This window comes from Miniopterus schreibersii, assembly GCF_964146895.1.
Source record: "Miniopterus schreibersii genome assembly, chromosome: 20".
NCBI lineage: Eukaryota > Metazoa > Chordata > Mammalia > Chiroptera > Miniopteridae > Miniopterus > Miniopterus schreibersii.
Genome location: NC_138122.1, coordinates 18,396,445 through 18,413,673, shown reverse-complemented (window position 1 = coordinate 18,413,673; position 17,229 = coordinate 18,396,445). Strand labels below are relative to the sequence as shown.

At 53.9% G+C, this 17,229-nt stretch overlaps 1 protein-coding gene across 1 annotated transcript; it reads left to right on the top strand.

Annotated features, from left to right (window-relative positions):
• Positions 1 to 4,941: 4,941 nt before the first annotated feature.
• On the top strand, positions 4,942 to 16,891 carry ASPHD2 (aspartate beta-hydroxylase domain containing 2). The gene is made up of 4 exons (XM_081123263.1): positions 4,942 to 5,134; positions 8,954 to 10,042; positions 14,492 to 14,605; positions 15,114 to 16,891. The coding sequence occupies exons 2-4, from the start codon at positions 9,235 to 9,237 to the stop codon at positions 15,221 to 15,223; spliced, it is 1,032 nt and encodes a 343-aa protein (XP_080979389.1). The 5' UTR covers positions 4,942 to 5,134; positions 8,954 to 9,234; the 3' UTR covers positions 15,224 to 16,891.
• The last annotated feature ends 338 nt before the right edge of the window (positions 16,892 to 17,229 follow it).

Here is a 17,229-nt window from a genome sequence, read left to right as displayed (position 1 = left end):
CCCGGTCTGCGCTCTGGCCTTTCCCCCTGTTCCCTCCCTGGGCAGGGTGACCCGTGGTCTCCATCAGTGGGCTCCCTCCGCTTTGGAGTCTCATTGGACCCGGCCCCTGGGAAACCCAGCAGAAGATAAGAGGGCAGGGAGAAAGTGAGGCCGTTCCCCCAGCTTTCTCTTTGGGGGTCCCACCAGCTGCCTTATAGGAAGAGCAGGGTTCTCTCCGAACAGTCTCTCTAGCCCTAGGCTGTGGTCTCCACTCCCTGCCCCGTTCCTGGCCCGCGGGAGTCCCAGCTGCCCCGTCAGTGTCCCTGGGTACTGCACCATCCTAGAGGCGTCTGGACCCTGCTCGGCCCCTTTAGTAAACCCTCCTCAAGTGACCCAGTGGGAGCGCGCCACCTCCCGTCCTGGGCCCCTGGGTGATAGTGAGCATTTAGGTAGGAGCCACCCTCCCTGCCTCTCTCCCCCCCCTGCTGTTCCTGCCACCCGAGCCCCCCCTAACCTCCCCTTGAGCTGTCCACAAGCCTTGGTCAGGAGCCTTTGCAGGTGTCTAGCGGAACCCACATCAAGCCACTTCGAATTAAATAAAACCCAAGCTCCTTTCCACGGCCTCAAAGACCTGAGCCAGCTCTCGTCGCCCTGCACGCGCCCTGTCGTCTGTCCCCGCCACCAGGGCGCCTGCCCGGTCTTCAGCATGCCAGGCTCGCTCCTGCTCTGCGGCCGCTCCTCCCCTCCCCTTGCGGGCCACCAGGCCCCCTGGGGGCAGGAGGGGGGCTCCGGAGGTTGTCAGGTTCAGTCCGCACTCCTGTGAACTCCCCGAGGCGGGCACCGCTTTTTTCTTTTTTGGCACCATCATGTCCCGGGAGCTGCAAAGCCAAGTGCCTGGGGAACACGTCAGGTAACGTAAACAAGGCCAGTGGCCAAGGCTAATAAAAATCATTCAGGCCTCCCGGTCTGGCTTTTGTTTCCCTACTTTTGACAGCAACGTGGAAGCAGAGAAATGTTTCCTTACTATAAACACACACACAGGCACACAGCTCCGAAGGAGTCAATGATGGTGGCGAGTGACAATTGTCCTTGGTGTTGGGGAGTGATGGGATGTGGGTGGAGACTGTAACAAACCTACCAGCCAATCTGCTGTTTTGCAAAAATCTGGCCCATTGTGGCCCGATAGTGCCATTCTTTTCAAGAGAAGCTGCAAATCCAGAGTTTTATGTGCTGTCTCCTCATTTTTACGTGACAATTTTTAAAATCCCTGTAAAGGCCACACTGAACATGTCTGGATTTTGCTGGACTTAACAGAGGCTGCCAATACTCATCCACTGTTCGGTGGGTACATATGTATGTTCAACAGTTACGTGCTGAAATGAATGAACAGTCCTCCCAGCTGACTTCTCAGACTTTAGGAGTAGTTGACAAGCAGTGTGACCCCCTGTGTGGGGAATGCAGAGAAAGTGAGTTCAGAATGGGAGGAAGCGCCTCCATGCTAGCTGGGAGCTTGAAGAAACGTCTGCTCCTGGGCTCAGACGCAGCCTGTATGAAATGTCATTCAGGTCAGATCTCTATACCCCTTGGTCTGGGGCTGATGTGGGTCAGCAGGCACTGAAATGGCCATGCCTGTTTTTTATAGTCTGCATCCATTCTGATGTTCGGTGCCATGATGTAGTGGTTATTAAATAATTTTTTAATATATTTTTTATTGATTTTAGAGAGGGAGGGAGGGAGAGGGAAACATTGATGAGTGAAACATCACTCGGCTGCCTCATGCACGCCCCCTGCTGGGGATAGAGCCAGCAACCTGGGCATCTGCCCTGTTTGGGAATTGAACCGGTGACCTATCAGTGCACTGGACAATGCTTAACTGAGCCACACCAGCCAGGGCTGATTATTAAATAATTTTAATACCATCCCCAAACAGATGCAAAAATGGAAAGCTATCATGGCTACAGTCTGCTACCACCGAGAAAGGCTCTTGGAAGTGAGAAATGAATGTGTTGTCACAATTCGACCTAGTTCCTTCAGGGGTGGAGTCCTATTCCAGGGTTAGTGGAGGGCTGATCCTCTTAAAGATCTCAGGAACCTGGCCATGCCTCTCATGTCTGTTTTCCCAACAGAGAGACTTAGAGGTTCTCACACCCACCTTCCATGCCTGGTTCAAAGCTATTGCAAAGCTTCTAGAGAACATGGAATGAGTGGAGTGGTCCAGATAAAGGTAATGAGCCAGATCAAGTGCGGGGGATGGGGCGGGGGTAACCCAGTGGAAGGCAGTGGCAGAAACAGGTGATGGCTTTGGGAGGCCGCTCTAATTAATTCACTTGCTCGAATGTATAAAGCAAGCTCTCCTGGGCTTCACAAGCAGCAGGCTCGCGTCTGGTTCTGCCTATTTGCACGGTAAGCAGGAAGTTCGTCGTCTGTTCAAATGCTGAGTAGTTGCTAGCAGCACTTTATTGGATCAGCTCAAGGTGATTCAGGTCCACTCTTGAAACACATTCAACGTTCGATAACACGCGAGCGCGGCTCTGCTTTCTGGATAGAATTACGCATCTGTATGTGCTAACCAACCGAAGTGCGTTATCCAACGTGATACATCCATTTGGAGAAATATGCCAGCTTATTCCTTAGACTATCTGACTCAGGCTTACCCTGATATATCCCAGAGAAAAGCTTCCCAATTTTTATTTGGTTTACAAACTTATTTTAGCCTTAGGATCTTTTTACCACCCATTTTAGTCAAATGCGTTTGTGTGGGTTCTTTACAAATGTTGTTGTTAGAACCAATACTGCCAAACTGCTCCGTAGTGACTGTACCAGGTTCTTTTCGCACACCAATCAAGCATCTTCTCAAGGGTCTACGCGCTTTGCCTGCTGACTTGCTGTGACTTGGACTGAGCCTCGCAGGCTTTCTGTCTGGACCCCCCTGACTCCATCTGCAGGAGGAGGAAGCTGGGTGGCCCCCAGGAGCCCCTGAGATGGCACAATGACAGGCTGTACAGCCTCAGTGCGGGTGGGCATCGGCTGCCCTAGGGAAGGCAGCAAGGGGGGGGAGGCAGCTGAGCTGCAGGCAGACAATGCAGATGCACGTGGCCCTGATCTCAAACCCTCCCTCCGTGCGTGATCATTTCCCTGGAGCTCTCACCCCAAAGCCCCTCTGCAATGCGCGGGTTCCCTTCTCCGGGGGTACCCACCTCCTAGACTCTCCCAGAAGAAAAAAAAAAATGACAAGCCAGGCTGGCAAAATGTGTGTATGGGAACACGGCCCCTGAACAAATAAATACTTCTGACAAGTACAGAGCGATTTAATTGCGCGGCTCAAAGATAATTACAGGAGTTGGAGAGACAAGATTAATTCATAACGGGTTACAGGCGGCGGTCCAGGGTGGAGCACTTTACACCTGCGCGGAGAGCGGGTCCCTCTCGGTCCGGGTCAGTGCGGCGCCGGGGCCGAGGCCGAGCGCCTTTGGCGAAGTCGCCGCCCAGCAGCCTCGGGGTGCGGGGCCGCCCCCGCCCCGCTGCGCCCGCCGGCTCACCGCCGAGGCCGAGGAGACCGTCGAACCCCACGCCTGCGGGTTACCCGTGCTTTGCGCAAACCGGGGTGCACTTTGTGGTTTCTCGATGCATTAGTTGTACGCATTCGGGCTTATTTCAGCAGCAGAAGAGGGAAACGCAGTTCCGCCCCCTTCGGGTTGAGGAGAGGGATGAAGTCACGGGACAGGGAGACTCTCGACCACCTGAGACGTGGATTCCGAGCCGTAACGGAGGTGGGTTCTGGGTCCTGGTAAAAGCGGGCGCTGCGACGGGGTGAGGCGGGTTCTGGGACCCGGGACCAGGTGGGTTCTGGGACAGGACGAGGTGGATTCTGGGACAGGGATGAGGTGAGTTCTTGGATCAGGGACCAGGTGGATTCTGGGACAGCGACGAGGTGGGTTCTTGGATCTGGGATCAGGTGGATTCTGGGAAAGGGACGAGGTTGGTTCTTGGATCAGGGACGAGGTGGATTCTGGGACAGGGACGAAGTGGGTTCTTGGACCCGGGACCAGGTGGCTTCTGGGACAGGGACGAGGTGGGTTGTGGGAAAGCAACAAGTGGCTTGTGGGACAGGAACCGGTGGGTGGTGGGCCGGCTGTCGCCCTCCATGCTCCCAGAAGCTGCGTGGGCCTAGTTCCGCAGGGGCCCTTGACCCGTCCCAGGGCCGCTCTTAGCTTATTTCTCTCCCATAGGCCTCAGCTCAAGCATCACGTCCTCAGAGCGGCCTCCCTGGTCCCCGTTACACACTCTCCTCCTGGCCTGTCCAGGTACTTTCTCGTCCTCCTGGGGCAGCCGAGTGTCGATTTATACCGGTGATTGCCTGGGCATCGCCTCCTCCTGCAGGGACAGCGACTCCCTGCCCGCGGGGCCTCGTTGGAAGCGCTCAGCCGGGCGCGCAGGGCCAGGCACACGCAGGTAGCCTCATCATCATTTGTATTGAACAAACGCGTCTTCCGTGACACTTAAGGACCCTGCGTGACTGGCGGTTTCCTTCCAAGTGCCCGAGAGGCCTTATGAGTGTATGTTGATCAGTCGTAAAGGAAGAAGGATGTTAGGGCGGGAGGCAGGGAAGCAGGAAAGATGGGGGAGAGAAAGTGAAAGAGACTGAAAGGAGGAAACGGAGGCGGGAGAGACCCAGGGAGCCCGAGCTGGCTGAGGAGCGAGAGGAGGAGAGACGGAGGGGCCGAGGCAAAGGCGGAGCGAGTGAATTAAGGCCCGCGAACGAATGAATCCCTGATTCGGCTGCAGCGGGAAGCGGCCGCTCCGGCAAAAGCCACCTGGGCGGGCGGCAAGAGCCCGTCCTCGGGTCACCTGCGCAGGACCAGCGAAGACGCGCGTGGGGGTCGGGATCCCAGCGGGCGCCCCCGCCCCCCCGCGCCGGCCCCGCCCCGCCGCGCGCGGCATTGTGGGAGTTGTGGTCCCCGCGGAGCGCAGCGCCGCGTCGGCACCGCCGGGGCTCCAGCTCGGCTCCCGCTCGGGCTCCCGCGGCGTGGGCCGGGCAGCGGCCGGGCGGTGGCTCCGCGGCGCGGGCAGGGGCGTCCGCGCGTCCGCGCCCTCGGGCGGCGGAGTCGCTCCGGGCCGCAGCCGTCGCCCCTGCCGCCCGCGCTCCGGGGCGCAGGTAAGCGGCGTCTCTGGGGGGCGGGAGGGCGGCGCGGCCGGGCGGACCCCGCTGCAGGGGGAGGAGGCGGGGGCCGGGCGGCTGCAGGCCCGCGGTCCCCACGCCCGGCGGCGCGGCCGCTGAGGATGCTCTGAGACGCCGGCGCCCGCCCGCGCCCCGCATCCCGGCCCGGCGAGGGGCCCAGCCGCCCGGCGCTCCCCCGTGCCGAGCGCCACCGCCTGGTCTGTGGTCGCGGCCGGGGTCGGGCATCACCCTCCTCCTGGCCCCTGCCTCATCGCCGGCCCCTCGTTAGGGTTGATGCCCTCCCATATCACCCTCCTCTCCCGGTGGCCGTCTTCCTCGATCCCTTTCCTTGCCACCCCCTCCCCCCAGCCCTGAGCATCACCCACTTCCCATATTTTCCATAGTGACCCTCCTCCTCTGCCCCTTGAGTTATCACCATAAGCCTCATTCCCTACTCTTAGCTGATCGCCTACTTTTCTTGTCAATAGTCACCTTTCTCTCGTCCCATCCCCCTCTTCCCCTGACCTCCTGGTGGTCACCATCTGTATTAACCCATCCTCTGCCCTCCCCTTAACCCCACTCTGCAGAGTGAGTGGATGCTGAGAAAGCTGGCCAAGAAAGTGAGGAGGGAAGGTCTCCAGATCCCCCACGGGGGTGCGCTGGCCCCAGAGCGGCTCCTGGCTGCTGGCTCCTGGCTCCTGGGTGGAGAGGGCAGCTTGCATTACTCACCTTGCTCAGCACTCCCTGGGGGGTTTCTGGGGTGACCTGGCCTCACCCTGAGAATGGTCAGAAGCTTTTGAGCGTTGGGCAGCCCTTTGGTAGTGTGAACGAGACTAACCAGGTTAGAGCTATAAGTCTGGCCCCCAGGTGGGTGTTCATTGTATCAGAAGCTGTATTTGATTGGACTTGCTCACCAGTTGGCCATGAATTTGGACTTCATTCCCCAAGCTGACTAACCTTTAAGATCTGGAATTGGATTGTGCAGAGCTGCATTGAGATGCCCCCATCCCTAATGAGGACAGGAATGAAACAGATGAACCTGAGCAGATGTGTGAAGGAAGCTGGAAGTTACTGTGGTCCCTGAGACTGGGGGTGGGGTGGGGGAATTCACCCCCCCCCCCCCACACACACACACACACACTGGCTGTCACTGGGTACAATAGGCCAAATGTTTGAAACAGCATTTAATAAACTGCCAATCACCCTGCAAATGTAAGGGTTACTTTTCCTGTCGTATATCAGCTGTGAGCTTGTTAAGCCACCTCTGGGCTCAGGAGCCATATCAGCTATGAGCTTGTTAAGCCACCTCTGGGCTCAGGCACCTGCCTGCATATTTTGGCTAAAAGTAACTGACAGGTCTGAAAAGTCCTGACTTTAGTTCTCAGTGGTGTTTATGATCTTGTGAACAGGGTCCGAACCTGGAGCTCTGGGGTTCAGGATCTTTTGTTGCCTTTTGTTTATAGCTCAGTCTAGGGAGCGCTCATGGCTGTCATTGCACAGGATGACGCTTCCCGGAGGAGGGGGTAAGCTGCAGGGGTGTTCAGTGGAGCGATTCCTTCATCTTCTATGCTGTCCTCCATGCCTTCATTTGATTGAGTTGAACTCTAGCGCTTAGCAGGGCTCAGGGGAACTAACACTTAACAGGTGTCTGGCAAATTATCACCATCTCACTCTTAGAACATTTAAGGCAACCTCTCCTCCTGAGAGAGGGAGTTTAAAAGTTCCAGCTGGGAATTTAGCTCAGTGATGGGGGAAATCCTTTTAGTGAAAGTGCTTGTTATTATGCAGGTGATTGTTTCACACTGAAGTTCGGGAATCCTGGGATTTTGCTTGGGAGCTGGCTTGCAAATAAAACACCCTTCACTCAAATTTTCTTTCTCTTCTCAAGAGGAAACAGCTGCCAGTTACGGTAGGACTGAGAGAGAACCAGAGGGGTCTGTTTCCATCCAGTGGGGCCCAGCCTTTTCCTCTTCTCCCAAATCTGTGAAGAAATTGAGAGCATGTGAGAAAAAATTTAGCTTCTCACCTCCCCACTCTTGTATTTTTCCTTGAAACATAAAAACCATGCATGAATATTTAGCATGTGCGCTTTGGATTTACTGGACACAATAGTCAGGCGATTCCTTATTCACTGTAAACTGGAAATATGCAAAGAGGCAGTTAATGATCACCTAAAGTTTCCCTTTCGTTTTTAGCTCTGCAAGTCTGGGGGCCAAAAAACCACTTGAGAGGTGTGGCAACAAAAGTGTCCAGAACCTACCTTTGGTTTGCTGATCAAGGTGGGATGCCACACGTCATAGCAGTCACCAGCACATATTGAACGCTTATCATGACCTGATCGTAAGGGCTTGACAGCTGTTGCTCACCCTCATTGAGTGAGATGAGCGTTACCCCATGTTATAGATGAAACTGAGACTTAAGACGGGAAGTGACCTGTCCAGGGTCGGGATTAATACTCAGTCTAGCCCATCTCCAGTTTGGATTCTTAATCTCTCTGCTCCACTGCAAGAATTTTCAGGCCACATTTAGTCCTGAAAGGTGAGGGTCCAGTTTTCCCACTTCTTTCGTTTCCTTCTTATATTCCTGAGAGAGAATAGAGGGCAGAGTACAAAATGAATTGTCTGAATTATTTTGCTCCTTGAGATGAGGGGATGTATTAGAATTATAGTAGAACATAGGCCTGGCTGTTCTCAGCAGGCTAGAAAAAGCAGGGTGGGCAGAGGGTTCCAGCTGGGAAATGGCAGGGGCTTTATAGAATGGGTAGTATGACCACTGAGCTACAATCATACCTTAAGTTATTACGATAATCAGGATGCTGGACAGTGGCCCTGACCATCAATAAAATACACGGGAAAGCACATGTGTCTGTTTGGAAGACAGTCAGAACCTGAAAGGGCTTTTATTTCCATTCTGTCTCATCATGTCACTTTCATAACCTCATGACAGAGGCCAGTAAGTAGTCTCCCAAGGGGGCAGATGGAAGTGCCCACTGTCTGCCATTGCTGTGGCCACAGGGAACCCACTTTCTTTTCCGGTTTGATGTAAGCCCAACCCACGTCAGAAGGGCAAGAGAGATTCAGTAAGAATGATGGAGGGCTATAAAAACAAAGTAAAACAGTTTTAAAGTTCCCTTGCCATTTTTAAAATGCGTTTGAACCACCCCCCCCCTTTAAATCAGGGGTGGGGAACCTTTTTTTCTGCCAAGGGCCATTTGGATGTTTGTAACATCATTCTCGGGCCATACAAAATTATCAACTTAAAAATTAGCTATGATAAAAGCTCCTAGATTTATTGAATTTCGGACCTACAGTTTCCTTAGCAGGACCAGACCAAATGATTTTGCGGGCCGTATACGCGGGCCAGACATTCCCCATTCCTGCTTTAAAGGTACAGAGATTGAAGGAGAGTAAGCATTTTTTAAGTATCTGGTATGAAAGAGGATTGCAAAATGGGTATCACTTTGAAGTCAGATGGGATTTGTGTCCCTGCTGTGGCTGCATGAACTTGGGGGAGTTATAGGGCCTCCCTGAGCCTCAGTTTCCTCATTTGTGAAATGGGAACTAGAGCAGCTCCTAAGGATGGCATGAGATGGCTGGGATTACTGCAATTAGCAAACAGTACTTGATGCTGATGAGACACTGCTGGTCTTTTAGGAAACGGAGGTGGTGGTAAAGTGGAGAGAGAATACACAAGATTGAGAAGTGTGTCCCCTACCAGCAAGGACCTTACAAAATGATCTGGGACTTTCCATTTCAGCTGAGGACTTCTCCAGGTATAAAAATTTATGCTGGTTTGTGTGTTGTTTTTCCATCTCAGGTTTGGACTTCCTAAAAAATCATTTCACAGTGACCAACAGCACTTGCTAACGTGACATAAAGCAGCTCCTTCTGCTTTGCCCACGGTGACTTTTGCCTAGAGTGGAGTGGTGGGCACAGGCGGCCGCACTGTTCGTCAATGCCACCCCTGGCAGGACCTGAGGACCAGGGGCAGCCATGCCTCCCCCCGTCCCAGCTGCCCCATGCTAACCTACAAGGTGTTTGGGGCCCCAGAGGACTGACTGACTGAGCTCGCTTCACACCCAAAACAACTCCCCCAAGATGTCGCTCGAGTGGCTGGTGGGCTGGAGCTGGTCGCTGGATGGCCTGCGGGACTGCATCGCCACGGGCATCCAGTCCGTGCGGGACTGCGACACCACCGCCGTGGTCACCGTGGCCTGCCTGCTGGTCCTGTTCGTGTGGTATTGTTACCACGTGGGCCGGGAGCAGCCGAGGCCCTACGTCTCCGTCAACTCCCTCATGCAGGCCGCAGACGCCAACGGGCTGCAGAATGGGTACGTGTACTGCCAGTCCCCCGAGTGCGTGCGCTGCACCCACAACGAGGGCCTCAACCAGAAGCTCTACCACAACCTGCAGGAGTACGCCAAGCGCTACTCCTGGTCCGGCATGGGCCGCATCCACAAGGGCATCCGCGAGCAGGGCCGCTACCTCAGCAGCCGGCCCTCCATCCAGAAGCCCGAGGTCTTCTTCCTGCCCGACCTGCCCACCACGCCCTATTTCTCCCGGGACGCCCAGAAGCACGACGTGGAGCTGCTGGAGCGCAACTTCCAGACGGTCCTGTGCGAGTTCGAGACCCTCTACAAAGCTTTCTCGAACTGCAGCCTCCCGCAGGGCTGGAAAATGAACAGCACCCCCAGCGGGGAGTGGCTCACCTTTTACTTGGTCAATCAGGGGGTGTGCGTCCCCAGGAACTGCAGGAAGTGTCCACGGACGTACCGCTTGCTCGGAAGCCTTCGGACCTGTATTGGTAACAATGTTTTTGGGAACGCGTGCATCTCCGTGCTGAGCCCCGGGACCGTGATAACGGAGCACTATGGACCCACCAACATCCGCATCCGGTGCCATTTAGGTATGTCGCAGGGCCGGGGGCTCCCAGCACCCACCCTTAGTAGTGTCGGCCTGACTTGTGGGGATCCACACACACAAAGCTCAGTAGCCAGAATCATCCTTTTTTTTTTTCACATTCCTCACTGTATTTCTATTACAGATTGATGAGCCACCTGTAAGCAATTTTGACAGCAGAAATTGGGTCAAAAAAGAAACTCGTGATCAGTGTGAATCTAATACTGACAAAAGCTCTGTCCAAAGGGAGCTTTCTGCGCTGGTAGAAACGGTCTCCGTGCGCACTAATACAGTAGCCACTAGCCCCACGTGGCCATTGAGTGCTTGAGATGTGATTAGTGCAACGGAGGGGCTCAATTTTTAACTTAATCAGAATTAAAATATAAATAGCAACATATAGCTGGTGGCTACTGTATTGGACAGTGGAGCTCTAGAGCCAAAGACTATTACGGTGATTACGGAGGTTCATCATGATGACGGGTGGCTATGAAAGATGCCAGTGCCTTCTGAATATTTAGAGAGAAAATGATGCTTGGTGGTGACTCTAGGGAAATGGGGAAAGTGTGTGTTGTGTGTGGCAGATTTTGAGAACAGGGTTGGAGTCAGATTGCCTGTGTTTGCATCAGGGCCCCACCTCGAGCTGGCTCTGTTACTTTGGGCAAGTCTCTTTACCTCTCTGAGCCTCAGTTTCCTCGTTTGGAAGGTCGTCTTTTATAGAGGTACTCTGAGGATCTGGTAAGAGAATGTGTGTGTTGTAAAGCATTGCTTCACACAGAGCATGATAGAGAGGGACGACTTAGTAGAAGCAGGCTTGAAAATGGCTTGGAAATAGGGATATTGGTTCCCCAGAATGCCTCGTTTGCTCCTGGTGAGTCACAGTGATGGCGTGGTTACCAGGGCGATGGCAGCACCTTAGCATCCCGGCCTGGGGGAGCGCGCTGGGGAGTTTTCAGCGCTGCCCGGGCGTCAGGATGGAGGAAGGAAAACACATGAGGAGCCCAGGAGCCTGATGTGGAGCGGAGCAGGGTCCATAGGGCCACATAGGAGCCTTGGGGGGCCTGAGTGGGCCGCCCCATGCCCTCCACCCCCGCTTCACTCTCCCAGAGCCCTCTGCTTCTCATGTCCTGTCTCGGGATTCTGAGGCAAGTCTGGCTTCCACAGAGGGCTGCACTGCTTTAGAAGCCAAAAGGAACTGGGTTCGAGCAGTGGGCACTGAGTATTTCAGGAGGAAAGGTTGAGGCTCTGGAGGAGGTGGCCTGGCTTCATGGTCAGCTGGGTCACTTTGGGCAGGTAACTGAGTCTGTCTGTGCCTCAGTTTCCTCATGTGTAAAATGTGGAGATAGTACTTATCTCGCGGGATCATTAGGGGATTAAATAAAGTAATATCCCTATGGCTGCTCGACACAGTGCCTAGAGTGTGAGAGCATTCAGTAAACAGTTGCTGGTAGCTTTGAGGATCAAACACTATGACAGACGGTGTAATAAAGAGACAAGGTCCATGAGACAAGGTCTCTGCCCTCAGGAACAATGGGAAATGAACGGACCGTGGAAGCAAACGCGCCTGGGCTCAGACCTGTTAACCCCATTTGCTGAGTGACCTTGGGCAGGGCCCTAAAACTCTTTGAGTTGCCACTTTCTCGTCTGTCAAATGGAGGTGATGATACTTCCCTGGAGTGCTGGTTGGAGGATTAGGCTTCTTAATGGCCTGTCATTCTTTCTTTGGCCCCGCTAGTTGCCACCAGAAAAAGTGGGCCACGTCATGTTCCCCAGACAGCAGGAGGCCTTGGATGACATCCCGTTGGAGCGTGGCTAGTCCCCACAGCCAGGGCAAGCTCCAGGGTTGGCTTTGCTCACCGTTTCCTCCTTTCCACTGTCACGCCCACATTCCTGTCCTCCCAGGAAGGGAATAAAGGTGTGTCTGAGTCATGTGACCTTGAGTGTTGACAGAGAGGGAGTCGGGAGCAGGGCGAGACTGGTGGAGCCTCGTGCATGTCTGGTGGTCACACCTCTGCCCGTTACACATGGCTGAAGGCGAGGGAGGTACCTGTGATCCTTGAAATGCCAACCCTTCTCCTCCTGCCTTCCGTCTGAGTTGTGACTGGTGGAAGTGTCCCTCCAGCAGCTGCAGCCCCGGCGTGGTGTATGGGGCTGGGTCATCCCAGCCACACCGCCACGGATCTCCAGGAAGCCACCTCTGACGATTACCAGGCAGGTGTCCCTGGGGAGGCAGGTACCCATCCAAATGGCTGGCCCTCAGGGAAGGGAGATGAAAATGCACCATCGTAGTGTGCCAATCCTCACTAAATAAGCACAATCCCACCCTCATTTTCCGTTCATGCATATGCCGTCGGATTTCTGGGCCGCCAAGCTGTGTGGTACCAGCACATCAGCTCGTGTTTGCCTTGCCCACCCTGAGTGCCGGCCGCCAGCCTCCTGAAGTGGGGCCACTGGTGGACAGAGCCTTTTCTCCACCCTTCTCCTGCCTTCCTCAGTGGTTGGTGGGGACAGAGCAGCAAACCCTAAGCCAAAGAGGGGCCTGGGCACATGGGACTGGCTGAGGCCATGTACGGGACCTGTCTCTATCCCCAGGAGCCACCCTAATTCTGTTTAGGGGAGTATTGATTACTTGTGCCAACTAAATTGGTTTGTGGGCAAGAGGCAGGAATGGTGGGCGGCTGGAGCAGAGTGTGGGGGGAGGCAGGGGGCTGGCAAGCTGGCAAGCCAGGCTGTTTTTCTGTTGTACCGTGGTGGGTGGCAATCAGTTATTTAGTGTCAGAGAAGGGGATCTTCTTTCTGAAACCGGGGTAGACTGTCCCTACAGAGAAGCACCTGTCCCAAAGGCCTCCTCCACCTGCACAGCCAGTGCGGGCATGCATGAAGGGGACATGGCCCTGGGGCTCTCTTCATTCAAGCCCAGGAGTGACGCTGAATCCCTTTACAACCCTAGCCCCCTAGCAGTTGTCAACAGTAGTGGGAGGTCCTGGTTTCAGAGTCAGAAGGACAGTCTCAGCTGATTCAATGAAATGTGCTATTGATGGTTGAAACTTACATTAACTGCAGGAAAATCAACAATCACTTAACTACCACTGCTAATGTAATAACCAGCATTTATATCATGCTGTCCAGTGTTGTAAGATCCTATTCTTTGGAGCCAGACAGATTTGAATACAAATCTCAACTCCTACAAGGACTAAACAGTGACTTCCAGCAGGTCCCTTAACTTCTCTGTATCCCAGTTGCTCCATCTGGGCAGTAGGTGAGGTGGTGTCTATAAAGTGTTTAACACAAGCCTGCTCACAGTCAGGCTTCAGTTCTTAATAGCAAGGACAGTGGTCGGTCGCTTAGCACTGGCAGGTAAGTACGCTAATGTCCCCTCTTTACAGAGGTTGGGTGCTTGCCCAAAGTCACACAGCAGATAAGTGTCAGAGCCAGTCATCTGATTCCAGGGCCTCGTCCTTCCCAGTGCTCCACGCGGCCTCTTAAGGATTCTCACTGCATTCATCTTCCTAGAGCCATCCATCTCTGGCTCTGAGAGTGCATTAAAATACCCTGCCTGTTAGAGAAAAAGCTGTCTCATGTTCGTCATAAGAGACAGTGCCAACTGTCCCAGGGTCATGGTTGTCACAGTGAGTCACTGAGGACAGATGAGGACACCACAATCCCAGCCCCTCTTGCAGGGCCCCCTTCCTCCTGGTCCAGTCCCTCCACAGAGCTGTCAGGCTGGCCCAGCCTCCTGCATCTGTAGTGACAGGGCCCAGTGTTTCCTCAGACTGTTGGATTGGAGGCGGGATGTGAGCGCATGTGCGGCAGCATTTCCCCCAGGCCCCTCTCGGGGCTAGGCACTGGCATGGGACTCGCCACTGGCACATTAAGCATATGGCTCCTTACAAAGGTGTCATTCCACATCCTCCTGAAGCTCAGGCATTTCTTAGGCGTGTCCTCTGGTTTCCCAGAATGAGGCCAGGAAACTTAGATTAAGGACATGCCATCCGCGGGCCTCAAAGTGGACTTAAGGGTTGGAACCCAAAGAGGAGGACACTGTGTGAGCCTTTACATCTTTAATCTCACTTGAAACAGCCCTAGAGACGGGACCATAGGAAACACAGTTATTGAAAGGCTGGGTTCTGAACCTGACTCCCTCAGTTTCCCTGGCTGGGCTTCAGGAATCTTAAGTGAAGGGCAAGCCTCAGTTCCTGGCTCTAATCAGAGGAGCCCGTGACCCAGAGCAGATTAAGCCACTGGAGGAATGAGTTTTCCCAGGGAATACATTGGGATCCAGGTGCCTAGCCTGTATTTGCCCTACTGAACTACCCCCAACCCCAAATAGGGGCCCTGAGGGGTGAGGTTAAAGATTGGAAATTGAGAGCTGCCCCCAAAGCAGCCACCCCCTGACTTCCAGCCATGCCTGATCCTGCCTGCCTTTGCCTTCACTCTCTCCTCTCCTTTCCCCCCCAAGGTCTGAAAACTCCAAGTGGCTGTGAGCTGGTGGTAGGGGGAGAGCCCCAGTGTTGGGCAGAGGGCCGCTGCCTTCTCTTTGACGACTCCTTCCTACACACCGCCTTCCACGAAGGTGAGTGTCTGGTTCTCCTATTGCCGCTTTTAAAAATTAACTATTTCTAGAGCAGTTTTAGGTTTCCAGAAAAATTGAGCAGAACGTACACACCACCCCCTTCACAATTCCCCCTTTTATTAACATCTTGCATTAGTGTGGTACATTTGTTATAATTGATGATCTAATATTGACACACTGTTGTTAACTAAAGTCGATGGTTTACATTAGGGTTCACTCTCTTGTACATTCTGTGGGTTCCGACAAATGCGTAATGACATGTGTTGACCACGACAGGAGCACACGGAATAGCTTCAGTGCCCTAAATACCCTGTGCTCCTACCACATACCCCCCTCCCTCTGCCCGTTTCCTGTTAGGCACCCTGCTCGGAACCTCGGACGCCAGGCTCACACTCCTGATCAGAGAGGGGGAGGTCTTCGATCTGTGCGTGAAAGCTAACGTGTGGGTTCCAGCTCGCGTGGGTCCTGGCTCCGGGCTGCTCGAACCTCTCCTCTCTTGCCCTCCCAGGTTCAGTGGAGGATGGCCCCCGGGTGGTGTTCATGGTGGATCTGTGGCACCCGAACGTCGCTGCAGCTGAACGGCAGGCCCTGGATTTCATCTTCGCTCCCGGCCGATGAGAACACTTCCCACGCTGGGGTCGGCGAGAGTGGCCTCGAGTCGGCCTGGACAGACGGGGGTGCAGCCCAGCACCCACGTGTTTCTGTTCCATGCTCAGAAACCTGCCTCAACAGAAAGCTCTTCTCCGGGGGTTTTGTACCATGTCGGGTCCCTCTTTCGTTCTCATTAGTGGGAAGTTTTCAGCTTGTATTTCCTTAGGTTTTTCCCTCCGTTCATTTGCTTCTGCAATTCGTTTCTGCCTAATGGTGCATTCCTGTGCCCTGTGACCAGAGGCTTGGTGCCCCTGGTGTCTGTGTCACGTTGCTACTTGGTTTTTTTTAGTCATCTGAAATAGAGTAATCAGATGGTTCTTAGTGTGAATGTAACAACGTAAAACTTGTGGTCACCTTAAAAGAAAAAACAAAAAACACTGCAAACCAGACGCTGGAGAACTTGGCCTTTGCTGCTGTCAGTCACACAGGGGGCCCCTCAACCCTCCAGGCAGGTGAGAGTCTGCAGTCCCTGCACCTGGCTGGCTGCATTGGCAGGGTGGACATGGTCAGGGGCAGTGCACAGGGTCACTGCGTGGGGAAATGTCACCATCCACTCACCCACTGCAAACCCTGGCAGGTCTCTGATGGCAGAGAGCATTTGGCTTCTGGGACTGGAGGCTTTTCTGTACCATCGCTTCCTTCAAAGCTGAGGCTGGTGTCATCTTTGAGGCTCCCACGGATCAGCCACTGAACACGTAATGCACTTACCTCACTGCCTACAGAAGCCCCACTGCCAAACCGGGCCTGGACAGTCCCCATTTTAGCTATTTTGATGATGAACTTTGAGACCACCTGGTTGGCCAATCAGAGCTGTGGCGGGACAAGATCTCACTCATCCAGTGACGTTGGCAAAACTGGAATTGTAGATGTGACCCAAGTGTGTGTCTCGTTTGGAGTTCTGTTGCCTGTGATTTTTCCTTTGTCTGTACATAAATGTTCAAATGCTGGACTCAGAGACAGTGAAGAGTCAGCCCTGTGTCCCTGTCGTTGCACAAGCTGTGTGCTAAGTGATGGCAGCCTGAGCGAACATGTGAGCGAGGACACTGGAAAGACTGACAGACCCAGAGGACCTGCAGTCCTGGAGCTGGCCTTTCGGTCTCCTGTGAAGGACGTGGCCAGATGGAGGCATGAAGTCTAGAAGCAGCCTCCTATTAGCTGACGTGGCGGGCAGCCTCCGGCCCTGCTGGAGATGCCGATTTGAACGATGTGTAACGGCAGTGTCAGATCAATAGGCCGAGGTGCCGTGTGGAATGCACGCTTGTCACCTGTGCGGGTCCAGTGTTCTGCCAGAATGGAAGCCAGCAGTTTCTGTGACAAACAGCTGTCAGAAATAAACATCCGAAATCCACTAGGCAGTTACTAGCAAGTGTGCAAAGAAACGTGTCTACAGTTGAGTAAAATTTCTGCAGGATATTTTTCAGTGATTAGAATGCAAGAGAGGGCAGACATCTCAAAACACCTGAAGTCTTTTTCCTCGTTAAGTGTTTGCTAAAGAACCACTGAGGTGCATGATTTTTATACGTACCGACCGCTCTACGTTTACAAAGCCAACAGCCCGCACAGGTACCTGGCTGCCTGTGCTCGTGTGACACGATCGGGGAACAGGAGAGAAATAAAAGATCTTGCTGAAATCAGAGTGAAAGGGTAAAGTTGTCTGTTGGGAGGAAGACGTGACTTGGGGAGAAGCTCTGAGTGGGGCACGGGAGTTGGAGGCTCTTGGTTTTCGGATCGTGTCACAGCGACAGGCGGGACCCTAAAAGGGATCCCATATAGAGACTGAAGCAAAATGTTCTAAAATAACAGGTGTGGGGCGGGAAAAGCAAGAGCAGATCTATGGAATGGTAGGGAATTGCCAGTGTCACCCTGGCAAAGAACAGGGACGTCGGCTGGAAGCTGACTGCCAGGCCTCGGCGCCAGGCGCTCGTTTCACAACCTCCGGCAAGTCTGGAGCCTCTGGGAGATGGTACCTGGCA

Excerpts from the sequence above, each read along its gene's own strand:
- ASPHD2 (XM_081123263.1), top strand. The coding sequence starts at position 9,235 with ATGTCGCTCGAGTGGCTGGTGGGCTGGAGCTGGTCGCTGGATGGCCTG. Across the intron at positions 10,043-14,491 it reads CCGCATCCGGTGCCATTTAG|GTCTGAAAACTCCAAGTGGC; the intron begins GTATGTCGCAGG and ends TTCCCCCCCAAG. Across the intron at positions 14,606-15,113 it reads ACACACCGCCTTCCACGAAG|GTTCAGTGGAGGATGGCCCC; the intron begins GTGAGTGTCTGG and ends TTGCCCTCCCAG.